Source organism: Talpa occidentalis, unplaced genomic scaffold (assembly GCF_014898055.3).
Source record: "Talpa occidentalis isolate TD23 unplaced genomic scaffold, MPIMG_talOcc4v2.1 talOcc4.6, whole genome shotgun sequence".
Classification (NCBI taxonomy): Eukaryota; Metazoa; Chordata; class Mammalia; order Eulipotyphla; family Talpidae; genus Talpa; species Talpa occidentalis.
The window spans coordinates 47,806,503-47,829,771 of NW_023604972.1; the positions used below are offsets into that span (position 1 = coordinate 47,806,503).

At 36.4% G+C, this 23,269-nt stretch overlaps 1 protein-coding gene across 2 annotated transcripts; it reads left to right on the forward strand.

The window, feature by feature from the left end:
* The first annotated feature begins 334 nt into the window (after positions 1-334).
* FGF5 (fibroblast growth factor 5) lies at positions 335-20,916 on the forward strand. Of its 2 annotated transcripts, XM_037529509.1 has the most exons (3): positions 335-927; positions 8,103-8,206; positions 19,927-20,916. In XM_037529509.1, exons 1-3 carry the CDS (start codon positions 570-572, stop codon positions 20,272-20,274), a joined length of 810 nt encoding a protein of 269 aa, XP_037385406.1. In that variant the 5' UTR covers positions 335-569; the 3' UTR covers positions 20,275-20,916. The 2 variants fall into 2 exon arrangements, with proteins under 2 accessions (XP_037385406.1, XP_037385407.1); XM_037529510.1 differs by lacking the exon at positions 8,103-8,206 and having other exon boundaries at positions 19,927-20,148.
* The last annotated feature ends 2,353 nt before the right edge of the window (positions 20,917-23,269 follow it).

The following is a 23,269-nucleotide window of genomic DNA, read 5'->3' on the forward strand; positions in this document are numbered from 1 at the left end:
GTGCGAAGAGGTGAGAGAGAACAAGAACCCTACCCCACGTTTCAACCTCCCCTGTCGGTCTCAGCCTCTGGGGGACTCAACTGCTTGCGCCGAACTGAATTCCGGGCAGCTTTGGCTCCAATCGCAGGATGGCCATGTGGTGCGTGAGAACTGCTGGGTGCGTGGCCCTGGTGTGGGCGCACCCAGCGTCGGGGTGCAGCTTCTCTAAACCCTTCTTCTCCTCCCACTCACTCTCTCCCATCTCCTCCCTCCTCCACACCCCCCGCCCCCAGGTCCGGGAGGCTCCCTCCCCGCACCGGCCGGAGAGTACACAAAGCGGCGGGTGAGGGGAAGCTTCGCAGGCGTGCACTGAGCAGTGAGATCACTGGCGTTATAAATATCCCTGTGCCAGCTCCGAGATCAGCTCGGGTGGCCTCTCTCTCTCTCTCCCCCACTCCCTCTCTCTTCCCCGAGGCTATGTCCACCCGGTGCGGCGAGGGGGGCAGCGTCAGAGGCACGCAGCCGCGCGGGGGCTACAGAGCCCAGAACCAGCCCTACAAGATGCACTTAGGACCCCCGCGGCTGGAAGAATGAGCTTGTCCTTCTACCTCCTCCTCCTCCTCAGCCACCTGATTCTCAGCGCCTGGGCTCACGGGGAGAAGCGCCTCGCCCCCAAAGGGCAACCCGGACCCGCAGCCTCTGTTAGGAACCCAGGAGGCGCCAGCAGCAGCCGGAGCAGCAGTAGCACGACGTCTGCCTCCTCTTCCCCAGCCTCCTCCCCTGCGGCTTCTCAGGGCAGTCAAGGAAGCGGCTTGGAGCAAAGCAGTTTCCAGTGGAGCCCCTCGGGGCGCCGGACCGGCAGCCTCTACTGCAGAGTGGGCATCGGTTTCCATCTGCAGATCTACCCGGATGGCAAAGTCAATGGTTCTCACGAAGCCAATATGTTAAGTAAGTTGCTTGTTCTAGCAAAACCGGTCCTAAACTGGTGATAGGAGATTAAGGAGGGACAGTTGGTTATTTTCTGGGCCACGGGCTCATCTTAGGGACCCCCGGCCATTGGGATCCTCTTGGTCCTTGAAATAACCAGGAGGGTTGGGTGGAGATGAATGTGTATGACGCCAACACACGCACCTCTCTTGTGGGCAAGAGGAATGGCGATTCCTGAGGTGTAGATTACCAGGAGCGTGTGCACAGAAAGGCTACCTTGTTCCAGTATGCCCTGGTCCCACTCCAGTCATGCCCGGAGGGAAAAAAAAAGTGCAAATCGCCTTCATTCTCTTCATTTAATTTCCGTTTTCCTTCTGCTTATGAACTAGGATAGCATTTTTCATTAGGCATCAAAGTGCATCCTTTTTTTTTGCTCATAACTGTATAGTTTTTTTTTTAGAAGAATCAAACCTCAAAACTTGCACTTCAACTGCCACCATAAACCCAAATATTATATATAATGTACATACATATATACACAGACTGTATATATATAGCTACCATGTAGACGTGTTTGTACATTGTACTACATGTACATATGTGTGTATTTTCATAGCTACATCTTTATCAACTCCATCTTCTAGAGCAGACTAGATATCGGGGCATGGAAGATGCCAGTGATCTGGAAAACTGGGCACGTTTAGAGAGGGAGACACCACGGACATTTGAGTTATTAACTCCAGAGCTGGGTTTAGCAACATTTAGTATTTTGAGACCATGACAACACCTCACTTAGGAAGTATGCACAGCCTTTGATCTTCAAGGACAATTAGGGAAAAGTTCTTTATTTTCAAGAAACTCAGAGGTTCAAGTCCGTGTAAGTGTATCTATAGGCTTTTAAAAACCAAGTTTAAAATTTTCCTTCTGAGTTTTCTCTGTAGTGCTCTGCCCCTCCTTCTTTTTTCCTCCAGCCTATCTGCGTTTCCAGACCATCACAGCCCTTGCTCCTATGATTCTTCTCACTCCTAGGCAGTTGAGCAGAGAAATGATTTTGGGTTGTGTGCTGGGCTGGGGGATTCTGCGGAGATTTTTCCTTGATAGGGTCAGATTGCTCTGTTCTCAGCTGAGTTTAATCCACCTTAATAGAACCACAACCAGGGCCTCTCAGATACCCAGAGATGGAGAGATCTGGCCAGAAGACAGCGCTGTGCACTGTCACCTGACCCTGGAGAGCCAGCCTGCTAGCTTCCAGGTGTTCCTAACTTGCTCCTCTCAAACCAACAAATCCCAGGGGTCTTTGGACTTTTTCTTACCCAAGCTTGGGAAGAGCGAGGGCGCCAGAGGCTGGCTGATGATTTGGCAGCTGCCTTTGGAGCTGGGTTGGAGGTGCGCTGGCTTATGGGCTTGCCCACTGGCACAAGCTTTCTCCCGGAGATTCAAAAGGTGGGATGTAGGAGACCTGGTATTTGTGCTGGAAGGAGAGAGGGTCCATGCCTACCACCTGCACCTGTCTAGTCTTTCTGGGCGTGTACGAGTCCAGGTGGAGGTGTTGCTAGTGGTGAGGTAGTTGGCAGCGCCGACCTGATACAGGCCTTCCGCACACCCCAACGGATCTCAGGGTCTCCCACAGATCCCATCTCTGATGAAGGGCAAAGTCTTTTTAAGGGAATTTTCCAAGATTCCAAGAGCAGCAAGGGTTCTATTTCAGAGTTTCTACTTGCCCTTCTCATTTTGTCTCACCCAACTCTGCACTCCATCAGCCATCAGTTTATGACCCATGTCCAATAATCTGTCCTCCTTTCTCTTCATGAAAACTTTTTCTAATCTGATTTTGCAGTTTATTCAGGAAATCAGCACCAATACTTCTCTGTTCCCAAGGGAGGACCCAAAGTCAGCAGGCAACAAGTCTGCAGGGTGGGTCCCAAGGGGATGAAGAATGTGTCTCTGGCTGGTATTGTTGTTCTAGGAAATCTCTGAACAGCAGCATCACTCCCAAGATATTCACTGTCTTCTCTTGGAAGAAATCCTAAGAGACAAAGAATTTGCAGCTTAGGCCTTGCCAGGGGGAATTTATAGAAAAGCATAGGAAGGAAAAAAACACATTCAGCTAAAGAAGACATTGATTAATATGCTATTTCTAAGGTACAATTTGTTTTAAAATCCGTGTTGAGTGATATCTATAAAGGATAGAGATGTTTCCTGAACACGACCTAAATAAAAATTCCTTAGTTTAAATAACCCTTTTCCAGTTCAAGTCACAACCTTTCACAGTTTATCTTGGTGTCTTTCACTTGGCTTCTGATCATTCACTTATTTATTCACTCATGCACCCAATAAGGTAGACATATCTCACCAAGCTTAATATTGTGCTACTTGTACATTAGTTGAGGGTTGTTTTTTTTTTTCCCCTTTTTTTACTCACAGAGGAAAGTAAAACTTAAGGGTTCAGATCACGGTGATCTCTACTTTGTGATGCCTGGAGTGTTCTATGTTCCTTCATATAATGTTTCTAACATTGATCAATGAAGAATGTACAAATAGGACATGTTTTGTAATGTAATGTAATCAACATGTAATTTGTTGATTTAATGGGTCTCTGCCCTTAAGTAGCTGTGAAAGAGAAACAGAAGCCTGTAATATGTATTGGGACATATATGTCTTTCAAAGGAGCACTTGACAGTTTCCTATACATATGTAAACCAAATCATTGGTCATGGACTGTTGGTTAAAGTATGTAAGGAAGTACTTGTTTAAGTCTCACAAGACAAGAGTCACTAATAGTTGGATCAAGGACCATAGAGGACACATGGGTTCATTCACCATTTAATCCTACTGTCCTTGAGTTAGTAATGATTTAAAAAACCTTTTTTTTTGTCAGTTTGCTATTTCAGAAGAGTGAAAAATTGCCATGAAACTGCATTCAAGAAAGTTAATTTAAACTCAATAGTTCTCTGTTACATTAGTCAAATAAAACATTTTCCCCACAAGTACAATTTGACATAGTTTTTGCAAACTGTCAATATTTTCTAGTTTTGCCATCAGAAGTAGTACACTTTGGTTATAGACTTTGAAACATTATTGTTAATTAGGATATATTACTCAATGTATACTTAGCTTATTTTATACAATAGTTATCCCAAGTATTTTAAAAGGAATCAAGCTCATTTCACACAGAATTATTGTGAGGAAATAATGGGGAAGCATGGAAAAGACAGATGATGAATTCCAACTGCTGAAAAGAAACAAAGGCTTTGCTTTCATTTATATGCTTTCAGGTTAAGAATACAATGCTTCTGTTAACTTATCTTGGACCATTGAAGAAATGGCAATCAGGGAATTACCCATTTAGGGGAATAATAACACAATAATGGTTATTCAAATCCTAAGTAACTACATAAAATTTGACATTTTCAATCATATATTTTTTGTTGAATAGAACCCCCAATTTTTAAAATCTGAATTCACTATCACTTTTGGTGTCTTTTTGAGTCAACTTTTGTGCAATTCTCCAAACCTAGATAAACCAGAACCTGTATCTACTGTATAGAAAATTGTCACTAATTTAATCAATGAAGACTGATAATATATATATTTCAATACTCAGATTTGATAAGGACATAGCATATTTGTAAATTATCTTTCTTTGGAGATTTTTAAATGGGCTGTTGAAATTTTTTAAATAATCAGAATCTCTGCATCTGTCTATTTTTCATTTACTAAGGAAAGCAAGCTGTCTGTATAACTGTATCAATTATTAATAGAGTTCTATTGTATTAAAAAATCTGGAGGGACAAAGTCAACAATCCAGACATATATTTTCTTAATGAAATATACTTACTTCATAAAGCATTACTGTGCTTCTAAGTAAGTGAGTTAAACGGTATGTACCATCTGAGAGGCCACACATTCTTGTCTCTCTCAACCTAGATGTCACCCCCAAAATTCCAAGAGAGAGTATTTACTTCTGTTTAGCATCACCTTTTTCTTTTGCTCCTCTTAAATGTGAACACCCTAAAAAAAGACAGTGCATTGTCACAAGCACTTTAATATGAATTAATTCACACTGATCTAAGCAGAAAATATCCACAATAGCAGGAGAGAACTAAGTCATGTATCCTTCCACATGTGCACATGGTGTGTCTGAGAAAGGGAAAAGAGGTGGTGAGGATGTCAAAGAAAATCTAATTTACAAATGTTCATGGAATATCTATGATCTGTGGCCTGCTACAATTTTGTTTAGGAATACCATATTTTCATCCACATGGTGAATTATAACTTGCCATCAATTTTTTTTTATTACTGACTCCTGATGATTTGGAGGCAGGAAATTACTGAAATTGAAAAAAAAAATCAGTTTTAGAAAAATATTTTCTGGGATTTTATTTGTACGTATTTAATGCACATGGGTTTTGAAATGTTATACGGAATTCTTAATGAGTTACTGAGATTTGGCATAGTAAAAATCAGTAAGGTCTGTGATCACCCGTGGGGGTCGGGAATTCAATTGTGCGGCTTATAGAATCTGTTCCAATATTCTAAAAACAACAACATTGTGAAATTACTGTTGAAATTATTTTGGAAATTATGATCTTAGCAACATTTCCAATATTGTGCCATAATGACATTAAGATTTAGAAGATCATCCAGAATTGTCTTTGTAAAAAAAACAGTTATTTCATTTAATCTCATCTTTTATTCTTTCTTTCATTCTTCATCATTATAAGTAGAATGATATTTATGAAAATATTTAGTTTAAGATTTCAATTAAATATAGTTTTCTTAAAATGATAAAATCTTCATTCTCAGGCAATTCATTATTTTTATAATTGAACTTATAAGAAAAGACACTATGCAGTCTGTAACAAACTAACACTTTCACATATATTATTTTAATCATCCTTTTATTTAAAATTTATTATAATTATTTTATAGAATACATGCTTGCAGAATATAACATGGTTAATTACAGTGAAATAAGTGAAAATGGATGTTAAAAAAATAGACTGTGTTGTCAGAACCAGCAGTTTACATAAGCAAAGTAGTCTTCCAATTTAAACAAATCTTTATAAAGTTCTTTTTTCTTGCTATCCTAAATGCTAGCCTGCAAATGTATATATTTAATGATATTTTTGTCCTCTTTCCTACCATGTTTTTTTTTTCCTCACTCATACATAATAGATTTGCATTTACAAAACCAGGTAATTTTCCAGAAAATGGAGTGCAAATCCCCCAATAATGTAGAACCTTGAATAAATTGAGGGATAACATACAAGTAGGTTTCTTTTTTTGGCCAATATCTCTTTGCCTCCTTTGTCGGTGTTTCCTCACAGACATTGCTCAGTTCTCCCTGTCACTTTTTTTTTTTAACAAACATTTACATAGTATTCACAGTCACATTCTCCATCTCCCAAATAACTGAAATAATTAATGTCGTTTGCAATGTCATTCTGTAATTTTGCCAGAAATAGAACTTTGTATCAGATATCTTGTTCATGTTATTATAATACTATGACACTACACTGTATGTAGCATATTTAGCTTTACAGCATTGTGCCTTTGTTATTATTTATAAAATGATAGTGCATCTAAATCTTCGGGTACAAATTATCATAAAATAATTTGTATAGCAAAATTAATCTAAATATTGTGTTAAAATGAATTTATGACCTAACAGTTTTTAAGCAAAAAGATAAAGCTCCCAGCAGTTTTCTGCTTTTTTCCTATTAAAGAAACAGCCACTAATAAATTGGTAGGTGTAGTTTTTTGAGTTTTCTTTTCTTTTTTTTCTTTTTATTTACCCTGGGTTTAAAATGCTTATAGCAAAACTAAATTTCTTTAGCTACTTTTCCCCAATACACCAAACCCCATGAACTTTCTGATTAAGAATTTTAATGAAATAAAGTTGAATAAACAGCAGTATTTGCTGTAATTATACATTTTTTAACTCACATTATGCAACATAAGTGCTCAAAAAAGAGATCCACATATATATTATATGTGTGTGAATCCATAATAGACTGGATAATTTTGTATATACTTTAAATACTGCAGAATGAGGATGTTAGTTTAAGAAAATCTGGTGAATTTCTCTTCAGAAAGTTCAGCTGAGTTTTCCTAATTAGTTTATATGCTCAGAATATTATAGAACAAAATGTTGAGATTTCTTTTCCTTCTCTCTTCCATCCTTGCTTCCTCTCTTCCTAAGATGGGTCCTTTTTTTGCACTAGTGAATATACTACTTTGTCCTTATTTATTTAGCTATTTTTGAAATTTGATGTAGGCAATTAACAAAAAGCATTATGCATGCTTATGTTCATATATTATATGTGAGTTTATGATAAACAAGCAGGAATTCCAATTAAATACAGTCTGAATTTCATCTTCTTAAAATACTCTGGACTGTGGTGTGTGATTCTCTTGACCTCATGAATGTAGATTTAAAATTGTTTTAGGAGACAAAGGGATACTGACTTGATAAAACTATGAAATATCAGATATAAACAACTATGTAATAAAATACCTCATTAAATTTTTCCAGAATAGTCATTCAAAACACAAGATGTCTCAAACCATAATCCATTAAACACTTCATTGAGCCAATAATCCCAAATTATTTATAATGCTTTCAGTATCTTGTTATGTGTAGTCTTTAAATGAGCCACTCACTAAATCATTAAGCATAGTTTATATTGATTTGTACTTTTATAATTATGATAATTTGAACAGAGGGATTTCTTTTATGTATATAAGTATTATTTGCAAGACTTTCAATGGCTTATACATGTCTTGAGTACCCTTTTTGTGCTTTAGTATTTAATGTGGTGTACTTTCTCTGATTGTAAGATAATGCATGATAATTATTTTGAAAAACAGTTTAAAAAGTCTTTTCAGTTCCTTTAGATCTTGAAAAGATTATGTCAAATATTGTTTACAAATGTGACATGATTTGTAAGAAAAAAGAATTACTGATGCAGAGCTGAATTTTTGATTCTTGAAATTTATTATTTTAGATGAATACTTAAGTACTAGCCTTTTTTTACGTACATAATGAATGTCATGGAGAATATGGATGTTACATACTGTTTTCTTTTTAAAACCATAGTAGTAAGAATGGAAAGAATCTGTGTAGAAATTTTATTCTTCACAATGATATATAGAGGAGTCTGTGTTTTATTTTGGGATTTCTGTCATCCTAGGTATTTTGGAAATATTTGCTGTGTCTCAGGGGATTGTAGGAATACGAGGAGTTTTCAGCAACAAATTTTTAGCGATGTCAAAAAAAGGAAAACTCCATGCAAGTGTAAGTAGCCACTTTATATTTGTTAAAGGTGTTATGGAAATTTTACATTTGTAAAATGGAATTAAGTGATTTTCCAAATTGGTAGATAGGACAATTTGCCCAGGAAACATGATTTTTTTTCCTTGTAAAAATTATATGTGCATTTAACCAAGAGAATTTTATGTGTTTTTGCAAGTAATCATTTAAATATTGTACTTATATGAAATGATAATATAAAGCTCACAAAAAGTTTGAAGGATAAGTGTATTTGAGCATAGCATTCTCGAAGTGATTGGTATTATTACTTCTTAAATAGGTCCAAGTGAGGAAAAACATTTTGGAAATAATATATTACATTTTATATTCACATATTTATGGGGAAAGTATAGGCATGTTATTCTTTAATTTTTATTAAATTGGCTCTTATTTAATTTTTGTAAGTTATGATGTCAAAAATTAGTTCTAAGATAAAGGAAATATTTTCATGTTAATAGATATGGCAGGATGAAATCAATAATGAAAAGCCTTTAACCTTCACAGAGAAATTTTATTTGATGCACATGAAGAATTGTTATCTTGCAATTTTTGTAGCATCAAAAGCAATTCTGAAAACTATGAAGACTAATTTTACACTCAAAATTTCTTCAGGCCACTTATACTTGTACTCAATGTATAAATTATATTTCTATGATTCATTGTAAGTTCTCAGTATTTGGGAAGCATTAGAACACTTTAAAGATAGCAAAATATGTCTACCTTAATTTTTCCACTCACAGATTCTGTTTATTGTACTAGTACAAATGCATAGCACTTACAATGATTTAGGCTTTTTCTGTATTATTCTGTCTTGTCGCATGAGTTTTTTTAATAAAACAATCATTTTTAAATGTCAGTTCTTTAATCCTGTTATCTTTAATTTTTACTAAATGAATTGGAGAAATATCACTTTCCAAGTTTGCAAAATATATTGGATGTTCTAGTTTAATGTAACAATTGAAACTTAAAATTTATGACTTCTACTTCACAAGCCTTTAAGAAAATAATCAGAGTTTCATTTGGTTCAATGTGTAAGACTTTCCATTTTTCATTTCTCTAACATCTAAAGGTAATTTGTAAGCACTTCTTGGAGAAAACAGTGGAATGCAAGCTATTTCCACAGTTATTTGAAGATTAAATAAGATTATATATAAAGCTTTTCAAACAGTATTTGGTACATTGCAAGTGCCAATAAATTATTACTTGTTATTTTATGAAAATGTAAATATAACAAATTATTAAAATCCCAGCTTATTAAGTTAAATGGAAAAACTTGTTAACTTCTTTAATCACACATTGCAAGAATTATAAAAAAGAGTTATTCATTTCATTTTCTGAACTGGTTACTTTATTCTAACAACTTACACTATTCATAAAATAATTTCTCTGTTATTATCTATTAATTTATTTTGAAGACAAAAGCTCTCTCTCACCATGGAGAGGTCGGACATGCCATTTTCTTGGAAAACAAATTTGATTTTTTGAGATCATGTACACAATAGAAAACAAAGCTCAAACTTCTCTGAACAGAATAATCTTTCCTCAATTTACTTTGAGGTTGTAAAAGATTTAAACACTGTCATAATCTAAGTGTTATGATAATATGTAGTGTATGTAAATAAAATTTCTCTTATTGGTTTATTTTAAATAGTCTGATTCTTGCCCTACTTAGTACATGCAAAATAGAGACTAAATTTGGGCTAGCTTAAGAATAATTACCACAGAAAGGGAAGTATTACAAATGGATGCCAATTAAAAAGGTCAGGCTGAGAGGTTAGGATATATGATTCCTCTGTCAAATGCAAGTAACAAATTTCCAGAAATTTGACCCAAATGTCTAAGGATGGCTGGCTGAAATAATGCAGATAATGCAAAAACAGCATCTGTTATTCTTTCTCATCTTGGCAGGCTAGAGTTATTTCATGGAATAATGACTTTTAAACAGTATAAAGCAAGTCTTGCTCTTGTCACTCACTGAAGTTCTTTGATATAAAAGTCATTCTGATGACTTTGAGCTGAATTGCAGATGAAAAAGTAAGCCCTATGATTATGTGGATTCTTTCTAAACCGATTGTCCAAGTCTACTTTCTCTTATCTGAACTTTCATTAACACTTTTTTCTGTAGCTGGAAACTTAATTAAATTATAAAATAATTTATTTTTGAAGAAGTTGAATTTAGAAATAGTATTAATCCTAGCAATTATCATTTTTATATTCATATTGTTTCTTTCCTGTTTTCAGTTTCTAGTTAAACATTGAAAAAAATTGTCCTTGTGACTTTAAATACAAATATTTGATTTTATTTAATTTTTGTTTTCACAAAATTGCATTACCAAAAAAGCTAAAAAACTCTCAGACTTGCCAGATTTAATATGTAATCCATGAGTTGTTTTATTTATTTTTATTTTTTTTAAAAATTTATTTATTTATGCGTACAAGAGCTGGGGTACAGGCCAGAGATGTGGGGGGTGAGAGGATTCACCAGAGACAGAGTGGGGAACAGAGAGACGGACCGAAATACATGGCTGAGGGGAGGAGCAGGAGAGACAGGAGAGGTCTGCTGCACCATGTGGGTTTCTCTCTGGCCGACTGGGGATCAAACTCGTGCTGCAGAGGCTGCTGATTGCTTCATAGTGTGGGGCTTAACCCCTTGCGCCACCAGGGAGGCCCTCCATGAGTTGTTTTAAATTAATAATTGTGTATGACATTTACAGAGTATTGTTATAATCATTTCTCTATACGTGTATATGTATATCAAATTATCACAATGTTCATCTTAAACATAAACAATGTTGTATGGCAATTACAAGCCAATAGAACTGGGAAAAAGGGTACCTTTACAGTTCTATCTACAAAGTAAATGTGAACAAATAATATGAAAAGTAATTGTCATACTCTGGGAAAAGTAATTGCCACACTCTATGGAGAAATATTCATGGGAATTGTAGATTTTCAACTTATAATAATAGCCAGAATATTATAAATTAGTTGCTAGGTAGAGGGCACGTATTGCATTTGTATTTTAAATGTTCTTTTGCTCACGTCTCATTATATAGTTAGATGAAGAAGGAGACTCAGAGATATTAAATATCTTCCCAAGTTAACACATTAACCAATAATTGAACCAGAACTACATCCTTTTAAAATTCTCTCTTTCTCTTGAAATTCTATCCTTGAGAGTTAAAAGTTAACTTGAAAGAAGATATTTTGCTTGGAAACAATAGCATTAATTTCACCCATTTTTCTCATAAGAATTAGTAATCATATGGTTTAATAGTATTTTCATATTACATTTTGCATAATGGATACTATGGCACATTTTTAGAATATTTTGTTTCTGTTTCAGTCCTCTTTCTCTCTTGTTCTCTCTCTCCTTTCAGAGCACTTGTTTGAATTTTCCCCTCTTCTGCTTCTGTGTCTCCAAAATTTGACATTGCAATCTAGAAAGGAAGGGATATATCCACCGCTGAAGTTATCACAGATTTTTACAAGTAGTGGCAACTCACTATGATGGAGAGTTGCATAAAGAACCCCTCTCAGGTTGAACTTTTTAAAACAGAAAAGTGTTCTGTTTTATTCACTGATAATCTTTATTTAGAAAATGCATTTTTGGGCTTCCCCTGTGGCGTAGCAGGTTGAGCTCAGCGCTGCGAAGCTGTCCGCAGCCTCTGCAGCGCGGGTTCGATTCCTGGCCGGCCAGGGAGATACCCACATGGTGCATCATACCTCTCCTGTCGCACCTGCTGCACCCCTCAGCAGTGTATTTTGGTCCATCTGCCTGTTCTGCTCCCTACTCTGTCTCTGGTGAATCCTCTCATCCTCCCGTGCCTCTGGCCTGTACCCATTCTTGTATACAAATAAATAAATCTAAAAAAAAAAGAAAATGCATTTTCATCAGTGGTCACAAAGATGGCAAAACAAAACAGCCACAATGGCTTGATTTCTGTGCTGATTTCCTTGTTGGGATATTAGTTAATTCAGTGAGAAAGGTTTTATTTGAATTTGAACCCTCTCGGTGGGCACTGCCCCTACATTTACTCAGTGTACACATACACACTAATCTCCGTACACCCCTCTTCCTGACCTTTACCTACAAACTCAGGAATAGACTGTGCTTCCATGTTCCTACCACAGTGTTATTTTCAGCATTCTTAACAAGCATGAAAGTGTGTGGTCTTTTCTTTCTCAAAATGTGTTGGGAATCACTGAGACTAAGAGCAGGTGTAGTTGCTTCCCAGTGACCCCTGAGGATTAGTCAGAGCCTTCACTGGGCCCAATGTTCTCTCTCTCAACTCATTTCCAGGCCCAACCCTTGTTGGTCGAGTTCTCTTGTCTTTTTGTATCTCTCTGCGTGCCTGTCCTCATGCTGTTCCTGTTTCCTCCCCAGATTTGTACTCTTTATAGAAAATCTCATAGAGAGTCTGGATTTATCTGAGGTGGGTCCAGATGTAAGAGTAAAAGTTCTTGAGAGGATTTTTAAGAGTACAGTTCCCCCAAACCCACATCCCACACCACCACTTACTGTGTCTTTTTACATAATCGTTCTATTCCTTGGTTTTATCAGCTAATAAAGGAGAAAAATTAAAGGAATAATCTGTTGTATTTGGGCATTTTAAATGAGATAATACATATAAAACACTTAGAGTGGTGCCTGGTAATTATTCAGCATTTAATGTCACACAAATTGTTCTGAATTTGCTTAGGCAGCTATTTGAGGACTCTCAATCTCCCTTTTTTTAAATAAAGATTTATTTATTTATGCATACAAGAACTGGGGTACAGGCCAGAGGTGTGGGGGTGGGGGCGATGTGAGAGGATTCACCAGAGACAGAGCTGGGAACAGAACAGGCAGACTAACTGAAATACACTGCTGAGGGGAGCAGCGGTCGGTCTAGACAGGAGAGGTCTGCTGCGCCATGTGGGTAGCCCCTGGCGGCCAGGAATCAAACCTGTGCTGCAGAAGCTGTGCACAGCTTCACAGTGCTGTGCTTAACCCCTTGCACCACCAGGGAGGCCCTCAATCTCCCCTTTTAAAGACTTTCCAATATGGACATTGTGCAGCTATGACTCGCAAATCCTATTTATCATAGAACTTTATTTTTATTTTGGTCCAAACTTTCATGCACACAGTGTCTTTTATCTCTTGGGCTCCTCTTTGGCCATGGGACCTAATATGAAAGCAAAATACCTAGACTCAATCTCTTAAGGAGGCAAGGATTTCCTGAGGTCATAATCTTGTAATTCTTTCAGAGCCCTACTGTTTTTCCCCTAAAAAATATTAATTGTGGAAAATGTAATAATGTATTCATTAGTGTTTTCATATAGTTTGTATGAAATCTTGTTGCCTATTGGGAGACAATCCTTTTAGCTTATTTTAAAGATTTGGAGAGACGCATGTAGTGGAATTATTTTTGTTTCTCGGGGTTTTAGGGGATCATGTTTGGAAGGAAAGCTAATTGCAGAGTTTACGAAACAAGCATGGAATGTATGCTTGATCAGCCCTAAGCAAGGACTAGGGCTTCCTCCTTTCCTGGTTTCAAAGGGTGCCAGCTGGCTTGGTGAGGATGAGAGCCTGGACTGGCCTTCCTGCACTATGGGCAGAGTAAGGAGTGGGTAGACTCTAGACCTGGACAAGTTAAGTGAAGGGACATGGAGGTTTGAGCAATAGTTGCCATCATCATTGAAAAATAAGTTAGTAAGCAGCCACTCTTTCAGTCAAGGCCATGAGGTATGTAAAGGCTGATGGAAACTTCCCTTGGCCTCTAAGAACTTTCAGTTTACATATTCAAATTGAATGTCTAGTAATTCAGGCTTAAATATGGTTCCGAGGTTCTGCTTTTCCAGTTAATGCCAGTTTAACCTTAATTTCAGCCCTTAAATTCAGACTATATAAGTCTGGATAGAGGACTCATTTGATTGAGGATATCTGGATGTGATGAATTGACTTGTGGCTCCAGGATTCCATTTCAGTCTAAAGTGAGAGTTAGTGTTATTCTTCTCTGATGGTCATTTTTCATCAGTATTTTAACACAAAGCAACTTAAGGACAGACAAGGCTATCTAAAAGCCTAGGAGATGAATTTGGTGCACATGGTGTTATGGAAAGAGCTTTAATCTAGGAATTAGAAGATCTGCGATTAAAATCATAAGCTTACCGGGTTCTTGCTAAGTGTGGGGCTTTTGATGAGTCATTTTGTTTACTTCTCTGACCAGAAAATCAGATATTAGTATCCTAATAGTCATGAAATTATTGTGAGAATGAAATAACATCTGTAAAATACCTGATACATACTGTCTTCCACCACACTACTCTGCTCTCTGTTCCACAACTCTGCTCTACTCGTCTCCCTTTCCTCCCCCTCCTGAATGTCTCAGATCTACAGTCTGCTTTTAATGGTCAGTCTTACAGTTTGCCTTTGTCTGAACCTTTGTTTGGTTCCTCTAGATTCTACATATAAGTGAAATGATCTGGTATTTATCTTTCTCCTCCTGTCTCACTTCACTTAGAATAGTTCCTTTTAGTTTCATTTGTTGCTGCAAATGCATGAGTTTTCCTTTTATAACTAAGTAGTTTTCCATTGTGTGTATATACCACATCTTGATCCATCATCTGTTCTGGGACACTTAGGCTGTTCCCATATCTTGGCTATTGTAATAGTGCTGCAGTAAACACAGGAGGGCAGGATTCCTTTCAAACTAAGGTTTTTGTGTTCTTCAAATAGATTCCTACAAGTGGAATTGCTGGACCATACGGTAGATCCATTTTCAGTCTTTTGAGGAGTCTCCACACTTTTTTCCACAGGGCTGGACCAGTATAGTAAGAGTAAAAGGCAGTTACTCTGGGCGCATGCTGCCATGTACCTGCTACTTTGCTGGGGAGCAATTGCAGCAGAGTCAGACTTTCATCCTTCGTCCTCCACTGAAGCTGGGTGTCTTTGTTCAGGGGACATCCTGCACTACCATCCAAGACAGCATGGTCCTAGAGCACCCAGCTGGTGAAGCCCCATCGGTGGGAGTAGGTGTGGGAACCAAGAAGCATTTAAAGGAGGGAGGAGAACCAGAAAAAGGGATGTACATAAATAAAGAAACTGCTTAGAAAGCGTGATTTGGTCTATAATTGTTTCGATTAGAGTATATAACTGCATTTTAATTACTTTCATTTGGTTGATCATTTCTTAAATTTACAAGGTTTCAAGAGACTGAGGCAAATCAAAGAAAACAAAGTGAAGTGAAGAATTCAGCTTGATTCAATACCCCACAAACTTCAAGATTTATACTGTTGTAGAGAAATTCTCTCCTCTATTCTTCTCCCATAGACTGCATTTGGTTCTCTGGTTGCACACGAAAATTGCTACTTGTTTGCATGTCCTCAACTCATTCACTACAAGATTCTCAACCATCAGAGCACATGACATTTACAAAGGAACAAAACTGTGTTAAGCGGTTTTAGAAAGTTTTTAAAAAATGTAATTCAAAAAAATTTTGTTTGGTTTAATTGAACCTCAGATTTCAGCTAGACTGATTTACTCTTTTTCTGGAATATCCCAGCTAATCAGTTTTACTTTCTTTGCACTGAATTTGACCTATCTTCTAATGTCCATTGTGTGTCCTCAGTGTATGAAGAGATGAGTAATCAGGGGTCTATCCCCAAAGTTCTATGCTATCCCTCCTCTGAATGATTTTGGATATCGTAACAAAAATGTTTAGTTGGTTTAGCTTTTATTTGTCTTGTCAATTAAGACTATATTAAATTAGCTGATTTAAACATTATATTTTAATTTTGCAATTATCACTTGTTTAATGCAATTAGTTTTTACACTTGCAAGACCCTGGAGAAAATAAAGAGAAAAATATAAATTATATAAGTCAATAAAGAACACTAGCAGGGTCATGTCTATATTGTTTTTCATTGTAAAAGTGGTAACTGCCAGGGATGTGGTGTGAAGACATTAAACATGTTGAGTAGATTCATGAAAAAATGAGTTTGAAAGAGAAGGGTCTTTTACAGACAGTTTACTGTAGCTGCCAATGGTAAGAAGGCAGTGAGGTAATAGGGGTTCTGGTTTAAATTGTTTATTTGAAATTTGATTCACTTTTCTACTTCACAATTTAACTGTAGAAAAAACTTTATATTAACATTAATTTTTCTAGGGAAATAATACAGTTTATTATCTTAAAAGTAAATATTTGCTAAAGAACTTATGATAATTCAAAGGAGATTTACATAGTTAAAGGAAGCCTGGAAAATTTATTATACAAAATTGTGTAATGGTTAATGTACATGTGTTTAAATAACTTTAACTAAAATCCGTGTTGTTTAGTGATTCTCTCCTGTGAAGGTACTTCATTCTTAAGGTCATCATATAGTCTGAACAAGACCAGGAGTATTGTCAGGATTCATAGATCCTTCATGAAGAAAATGTATTTACTGACAAAAAACTCTGAAATGTCTGTTTCAAATGGTTCTGTTCTATCATGGCTGGAAGAATTTCTCAGACAAAACATTAACTTACAAGTCAATTGAGAAAGTCAAAATAGTCTGACTGTCTCATTGCCTTTACTCCTGATTTAATGTAGAATTTGGAAAAACCAAGGGATTGAAAATAGTGTGTGGGTCCTCAGAATTCTAGAAATTTCTACCCTGTTTGAAAAATGTAGAGGCTGTGCAATCATTTCTTTCAAAGACACATTTTAAGAATTAACTTAGAACATGAATCTTAATGAGTAAAACAGGAAGATTTTAGATGGAATAATTTTAGGAGATGGAGTCATGGGGGTTTATTTGTATGAAGACCCAGGAAGAAATTGCTGTAGCTTTAATACACTGGGATGTGTGTGTGTGTGTGCACGCGCACGCACGTGTGTGTATTAGCCACATAAATATGGAAAAAAGAGCATTTGCTCCTTATTTCCTTTGACACTGTAGGAGAATAAAAGGTTAAATAATATACACTTAAAAAACCTTACTGTTAAAACTGAATAAAATAATTATTGATGTATCCATTTTAGGAAAATGGATTTTTGCAAAACAGGGGTAGAAAGTCAGGTCAAAGTATGAGATATTATACATTACAAATGTTTTTCAAATACATTTTAAGAAAAAATTGAGCCAAAATGAACATATCTGCTATTCTTATTAATATTTCCCCATACCTTTCTAAAATGCCTGTCCTTTTATGTAGCAAAAAGATCATTTCAGAGGGCTATAGCTTTTATTTAAAATGAAACTGTAGGATTATCTAATTAAATGGGAGAGCATTGAAGTCTTGTTAAGAGTTTAATAGCTTAGACAAATCTACATTTTACTTGTACAGAATTTTTTTTTTAAATAAGAAAATAAGAACAATAAACGTATGCTCTTCTAAAGTAATGTCAGCATGGCATCTTTGATGTAGGTTGGTAGTTTACCCTGGGATTGGAGGAATGCCCTAGGCATAGGTTCTTTAAAACACCTGCTTCCAACCTGCTAGAGAACAAATAAGGGAATCAACAGATTTCTGGAAATTCAAAATATGTAACTTCATATCCCCCAAAAGAGCTTTATTCATTGTATAACTCTTGAGTATAAATAACCTGAGTAAACTGTCCTATGTAAGGCAAATGTGCTGTTGGAAATGCTCTGAAATTGTCCCCCACTCTTATCAGTACTTTGCATATGTCAGAAATTCTGTGTGGCCATCAAAATAGGTCCATATAGATTGCCTCCCAGCATGAACTTTCAGATGATAGTAGCATGATGTGTATTACAGACACAAGTTTGGTATTGTTGGAAAAATAATAAAGGGAAAAGGAACTTTTATTTTAATACAGAACCTCTTGTTCTTTTTTTTTAAATTTTATTTTTATATTTCCCATACAATTACAACCCCCTTATTTTGACCCCAATCCCTCCTTTCCCCGCCCCACCCTGAACCCTTTGTTCTTATACAGAAAGTATAATACATATTTATATACATTGTTTTTATATATAGACATCAAAATATTTGGTATTCCCAAGACCATAAATTCTACCCAAATGATAATCCTGGAAATCTTGAAACCTAGTGATTTGGTATAGATAGGATAGAAATTCTGACTCTGGTAGTTATGGACCCTTTTGTGTTTGATGACATCTACAGAGCCCTTCTCTACAAAAATATTTTGATTCTCTCTATAGCTTTATGGTGTAAGGATTGTGAAAAAGGAGCCTAAGGCTAAGACTTTAATGGCAGAATTGGTATTTGACTGCACATCTGACCCCACACTTAATGCTCTTCTTCTATAACCTATTCCTTCTGTTTCTTCTGCATGACAAACTAAGCCTTTTTCAGAGTTAGTACTGGCCTAGTTGTCAGCCCTACCCCTGTTGCTCTTCCTATGCATCCTGAAGGGAAGTCACACTGGATTCTTAGTGTCATGCTCACCTGTGAACACTGTTCCTGCTCTCTGAAAATCCTTTTTCACACCACTTGTTTAACTCTAGCTCTACTTGAAGACTCCTCTTGAATGTCATTTTTTTCCTAGGAAAATTTTCCTGCCCTCTTCTCTGCTACTTTCAACTTCTTGAGTCCCCTTCCTTAATCTATCGTTGTGCCTCTGAAGAATACTGTCATAAATCCATCTATCTAGCTACTCTGTGATGGATGGCTACTTGTCTGTCTTTTCCATTATTTTGTGAGCATTTCAAGAGCAGATGATGTGTGTGTGTGTGCGTGCACACACACATGTGTGTGCATGTGTATGAAAGAGAAAGAATGAAAGACTGGCTCTTGTTGAAGTGTTGCTAGAGAACCCAAAAAGTAATTTTTTTCTTCTTGGCATCAAATTCACTCTTTTGTATCACTGTAGGAAGATATATTTTTTCCTAAAGAACTCTAATGTATGCAATATTAATAGGGCCATATGCTACCCCTCTCTCAGCACCATGAATCACACTGATAACACTGAAAAACGTATTCTTGTTTCAAAGGAATATGACCCCACTTCTCCAAACATGAATTCATGATTTACCAGACAATTGTTTCTTAGTTGTATAGTTCTATTTATTTTCTTCATAGCTTAAGGGAGAAAAAATCTTAGGTTAAAAGATTTTTTAACTACAACATTAGAGCATTTTAAAACAGTAACAGTATTTAAATATATTGAGTTCCTGTGATCATTGTTTATATATGTTGATATTTCACGAAGTACATAGTCAAACAGAAATCATTGTTACAAAGATAGGTAAAGTAGGAATATAGAAATGGAAAAAAATAAATTTAAAGTAACTTTAAAAGAAGCAAATATGGGGCCTCCCCGGTGGCGCAGCGGTTGAGCGCTGGGTTGCGAAGCTGCCGGCGACCTCCGCGGCGCCGGTTCGATCCCCGGCTGCTCCCGGGCTACTGGAGGAGGGTCCCGCATGGCGCGCAGACCTCTCCTGCCGCCCGCTGCTCCCCTCAGCAGTGTACCTCGGTCCTTCCGCCTGCTCTGCTCCCCACTCTGGCTCTGGTGAATTCTCTCACCCTCCCGCGCTTCTGACTGTACCCAGTGCATGTATAAACAAAGAAACAAATTAAAAAAAATGCCTCTATTAAAAAAAAAAAAAGAAGCAAATATGTCTTTATAAAAGAGAATGGAGGAGAGCAGGGTCAATGGAATTCTTGTTTGTTTTTTAATAGTCCAAGACCTTATTTTATTACATGCTTAAAATATTATTACTACTTAAGTTTCTTCTTTTTTCTCCCCCAGGCCAAATTTACAGATGACTGCAAGTTCAGGGAACGATTTCAGGAAAACAGCTATAATACTTATGCCTCAGCAATACACAGAACTGAAAAAACTGGACGCGAGTGGTATGTGGCCCTGAACAAAAGAGGGAAAGCAAAAAGAGGCTGCAGCCCCAGGGTCAAACCCCAGCACATCTCTACCCATTTTCTGCCAAGATTCAAACAGTCGGAGCAACCAGAACTTTCTTTCACAGTTACCATTCCGGAGAAGAAAAAGCCACCTAATCCTATCAAGCCAAAGGTTCCCCTCTCTGCACCTCGGAAAAGTCCCAACACAGTGAAATACAGACTCAAGTTTCGCTTTGGATAATGTTCATCCTGATCTTGTGAAAAACCAAACTTTCCCCCTCAGGAGTCATAGGTGTCTTTAGAGAGCTGAAGAAAAACATTTTGGACACCGATTCAGCTCCACTACACTGTGTGGGAAGTCAGGTCATCTGTTTCAGTTTGACTGAAACAAAATGTTTTCTGCTAGGAACTGAACTGGAATTCTTTGTATCAATATAGGGAGCGCACCGCTTCACTTCACTAAGACATAAAGCCTTTCGCTTTATGCTTAGCGCAGGCTGGCCACTCTGTATTTGCAGAAAGTTCAACAGTGCGGATTGAGCATTTTGCTGACTTTTGCAGATCAACCTGGAAGAACATACATGATACATTTTTATTTTTGGTTTCCAAAGAATATTTTGATGCAGATAACTATTTTATTAACTTTTGTTTTTTTTTAAAAAGTACCTCTGCATTGAGCATATTTTCTTACTTTTATTATTTTAATTAATACGACAGCCATTTTAATGCAGTTTATGAATTATAAATGTGTTTAGAGCCTATTTGTAACGTGGATTTCTTTTTCATTTTTCTTATTCACGGCACTTTTCATTTTTATTATTTTTAAACCATACCTCAGATAATGTAAGTTTGGTTCTACATCTTAAAATGTTTAAATCCTCTTCCGTAGTACCAAAGGCTCAGCTTGGATTTGTGTGTGTATGGTGTGTGTGTGTGTGTGTGTGTGTGTGTGTGTGTGTGTGTGTGTGTGTAAATTCATAACATTAGTGAAATCCTAGCCTTTTGTTGGCTGGTCTATATTGGGTTCAAAGTAAGGGGAAAATATAAGCACTTTTAAAATGGAATTAAAAATTGGAGATAAGGAAAAGATTAGAAATACAAGTAAAACAAAGTTTGCAACATTTACTGAGATCTAATTCTGCCTTTGCCTCACTTCTGCTTTTGTGTAACCCCACCCTCATTCTTGAACAGCTGGAGGAATACATTTTATTTTATCAAGAATTTGCCATGAAAACACAGTGCTTAAAAATACCTCTTTGTGACCCTCTGCTATCCACACTGTGTAGATATTTGGGGAGCTACCTACTTAGGGGAAAAACATGGGTAACTGAAAATGAACTGTATAAAGTCATCCATACCAAGTCCCATTGTCTGAAATATTCTTACTACACAACTTTGATTTTCCTATTCCACAGGTAGCCATTCCAGTGACTATATCTTTTCTTTATAAGGAAGTGTTTTGGTTCATACATTTAAAAAACTGATGATGCATAAGGGAAATTTAATTTGGGAATTTTATGATTGAAAATGGCACTTCATTCTCAATCCAATACTGAATGATGCTCATAAAGCACAGAAAATTTAAGAGGATTTACATAAATTATTTTCCTGTTTAATCATTTTTATAGAGTTCTACTGTTATTAAATATGAGTGCTTATCTTCAGAAGTATGGCAATGAAAAGGTATAACTAATGTTAAAAAAGAAGTATGGCTTTTATAGGAAGAGCAAGAGTTCACCGAAATTTTGTGGTTTGTATTTAAGTATGTTTCTTTTAAAGAACACTGATAAACATTTCTTTTTCCTAAAACAAAATAGGTTTTGTTTAGTACAACAAATGCAAAATCAAATCTGATCAAAATTGCACTGATTACCATTGAACCAGGTTATGTTTTAATGGAAAAAAACCCATATACATGTATTCCATATAACATACATATACATAAATCCATCCATCAACTAAAACCATGCATATATTCTAGTATAGCATTTTATTATACAACCAGTAACTTGATTACGCATGGAGTGCATTTAATGTATAACTTTTATTTATTTATTTATTTTTTTTATAGAGGCATGTTTTTATTTATTTATTTGTTTGTTTGTTCGTTCGTTTTGTTTATACATGCACTGGGTACAGTCAGAAGCGCGGGAGGGTGAGAGAATTCACCAGAGCCAGAGCGGGGAGCAGAGCAGGCAGAAGGACCGAAGTACACTGCTGAGGGGAGCAGCGGGCGGCAGGAGAGGTCTGCGCGCCATGTGGGACCCTCCTCTGGTGGCCGGGGAGCAGCCGGGGATCGAACCGGCGCCGCAGAGGTCGCCGGCAGCTTTGCAACCCAGCGCTCAACCGCTGCGCCACCGGGGAGGCCCTAATGTATAACTTTTAAAAAGAGAAATTGAAATGCAACAAGTTTAATTTATCTGTTAAAATTCTCCTGAGTTAAATGAAACAATGATTTTACAAAGATATGTAACTGGAATTACCTCACCCACACATTATAAAGTCCTCTAGTTTATTCCAATATGTTGAGAATTATATACCGAATATCAAGTTCTTAGTGTACATGAAAAATCAAAGTTGTAAAACAAGCGAATAGTAGAGATGTGTTCCTAAATGGACAAGAAAAAGATATTAATGATGATTAACAACAAACTAAATTAATGCATATATTATATCAGGCTAATGTTCCTAGTATTTTATGTTAAACTAAAAAATGATAGCTTATCTTGTACTCCTACTTTGATTTGATTAGCATATGAAGGTTAAAGTAGGATAGCTACCAAATATATATTATACAAGTCAGGACTCATTAATTTCAAAATTTAAAGCCAAGGTAAAATTAAAAAAAAAAACTTTAAATTACACTTATCTTTAGTTAACTGGCCATACAAAATTATATTTAATTAATGCTCACTGAGGCATGAAGTTACCTAAATTAATTAATTGAATGAACTCGTGTACAGAAAAACACGTATAAATATAATTCCTTACTAATAACTCCAACTTCCTAAGGAGGTTTTTGCTTATGCAGTTTTTGATGATTTTTAAGTACTTAGATTCATATAACATCAAATAAAGTTGTTCAATTGTGTTCATCTAAATGCAAAGGATTTTGCATTAAAATTAGGTTCCTATGTTGCTTAGAAGGATGACCAACACCTTCAGACTGATAATCAGTTTTATTATATTATGTTTAATTAATTTAAAATATTCTTTAATTAGGACACCTGCAGAGG

Coding starts and splice junctions, on each gene's coding strand:
- FGF5 (XM_037529509.1), top strand. CDS start 570: ATGAGCTTGTCCTTCTACCTCCTCCTCCTCCTCAGCCACCTGATTCTC. Junction 928..8,102: donor TCACGAAGCCAATATGTTAA/GTAAGTTGCTTG, acceptor CTGTCATCCTAG/GTATTTTGGAAATATTTGCT. Junction 8,207..19,926: donor AAGGAAAACTCCATGCAAGT/GTAAGTAGCCAC, acceptor TTTCTCCCCCAG/GCCAAATTTACAGATGACTG.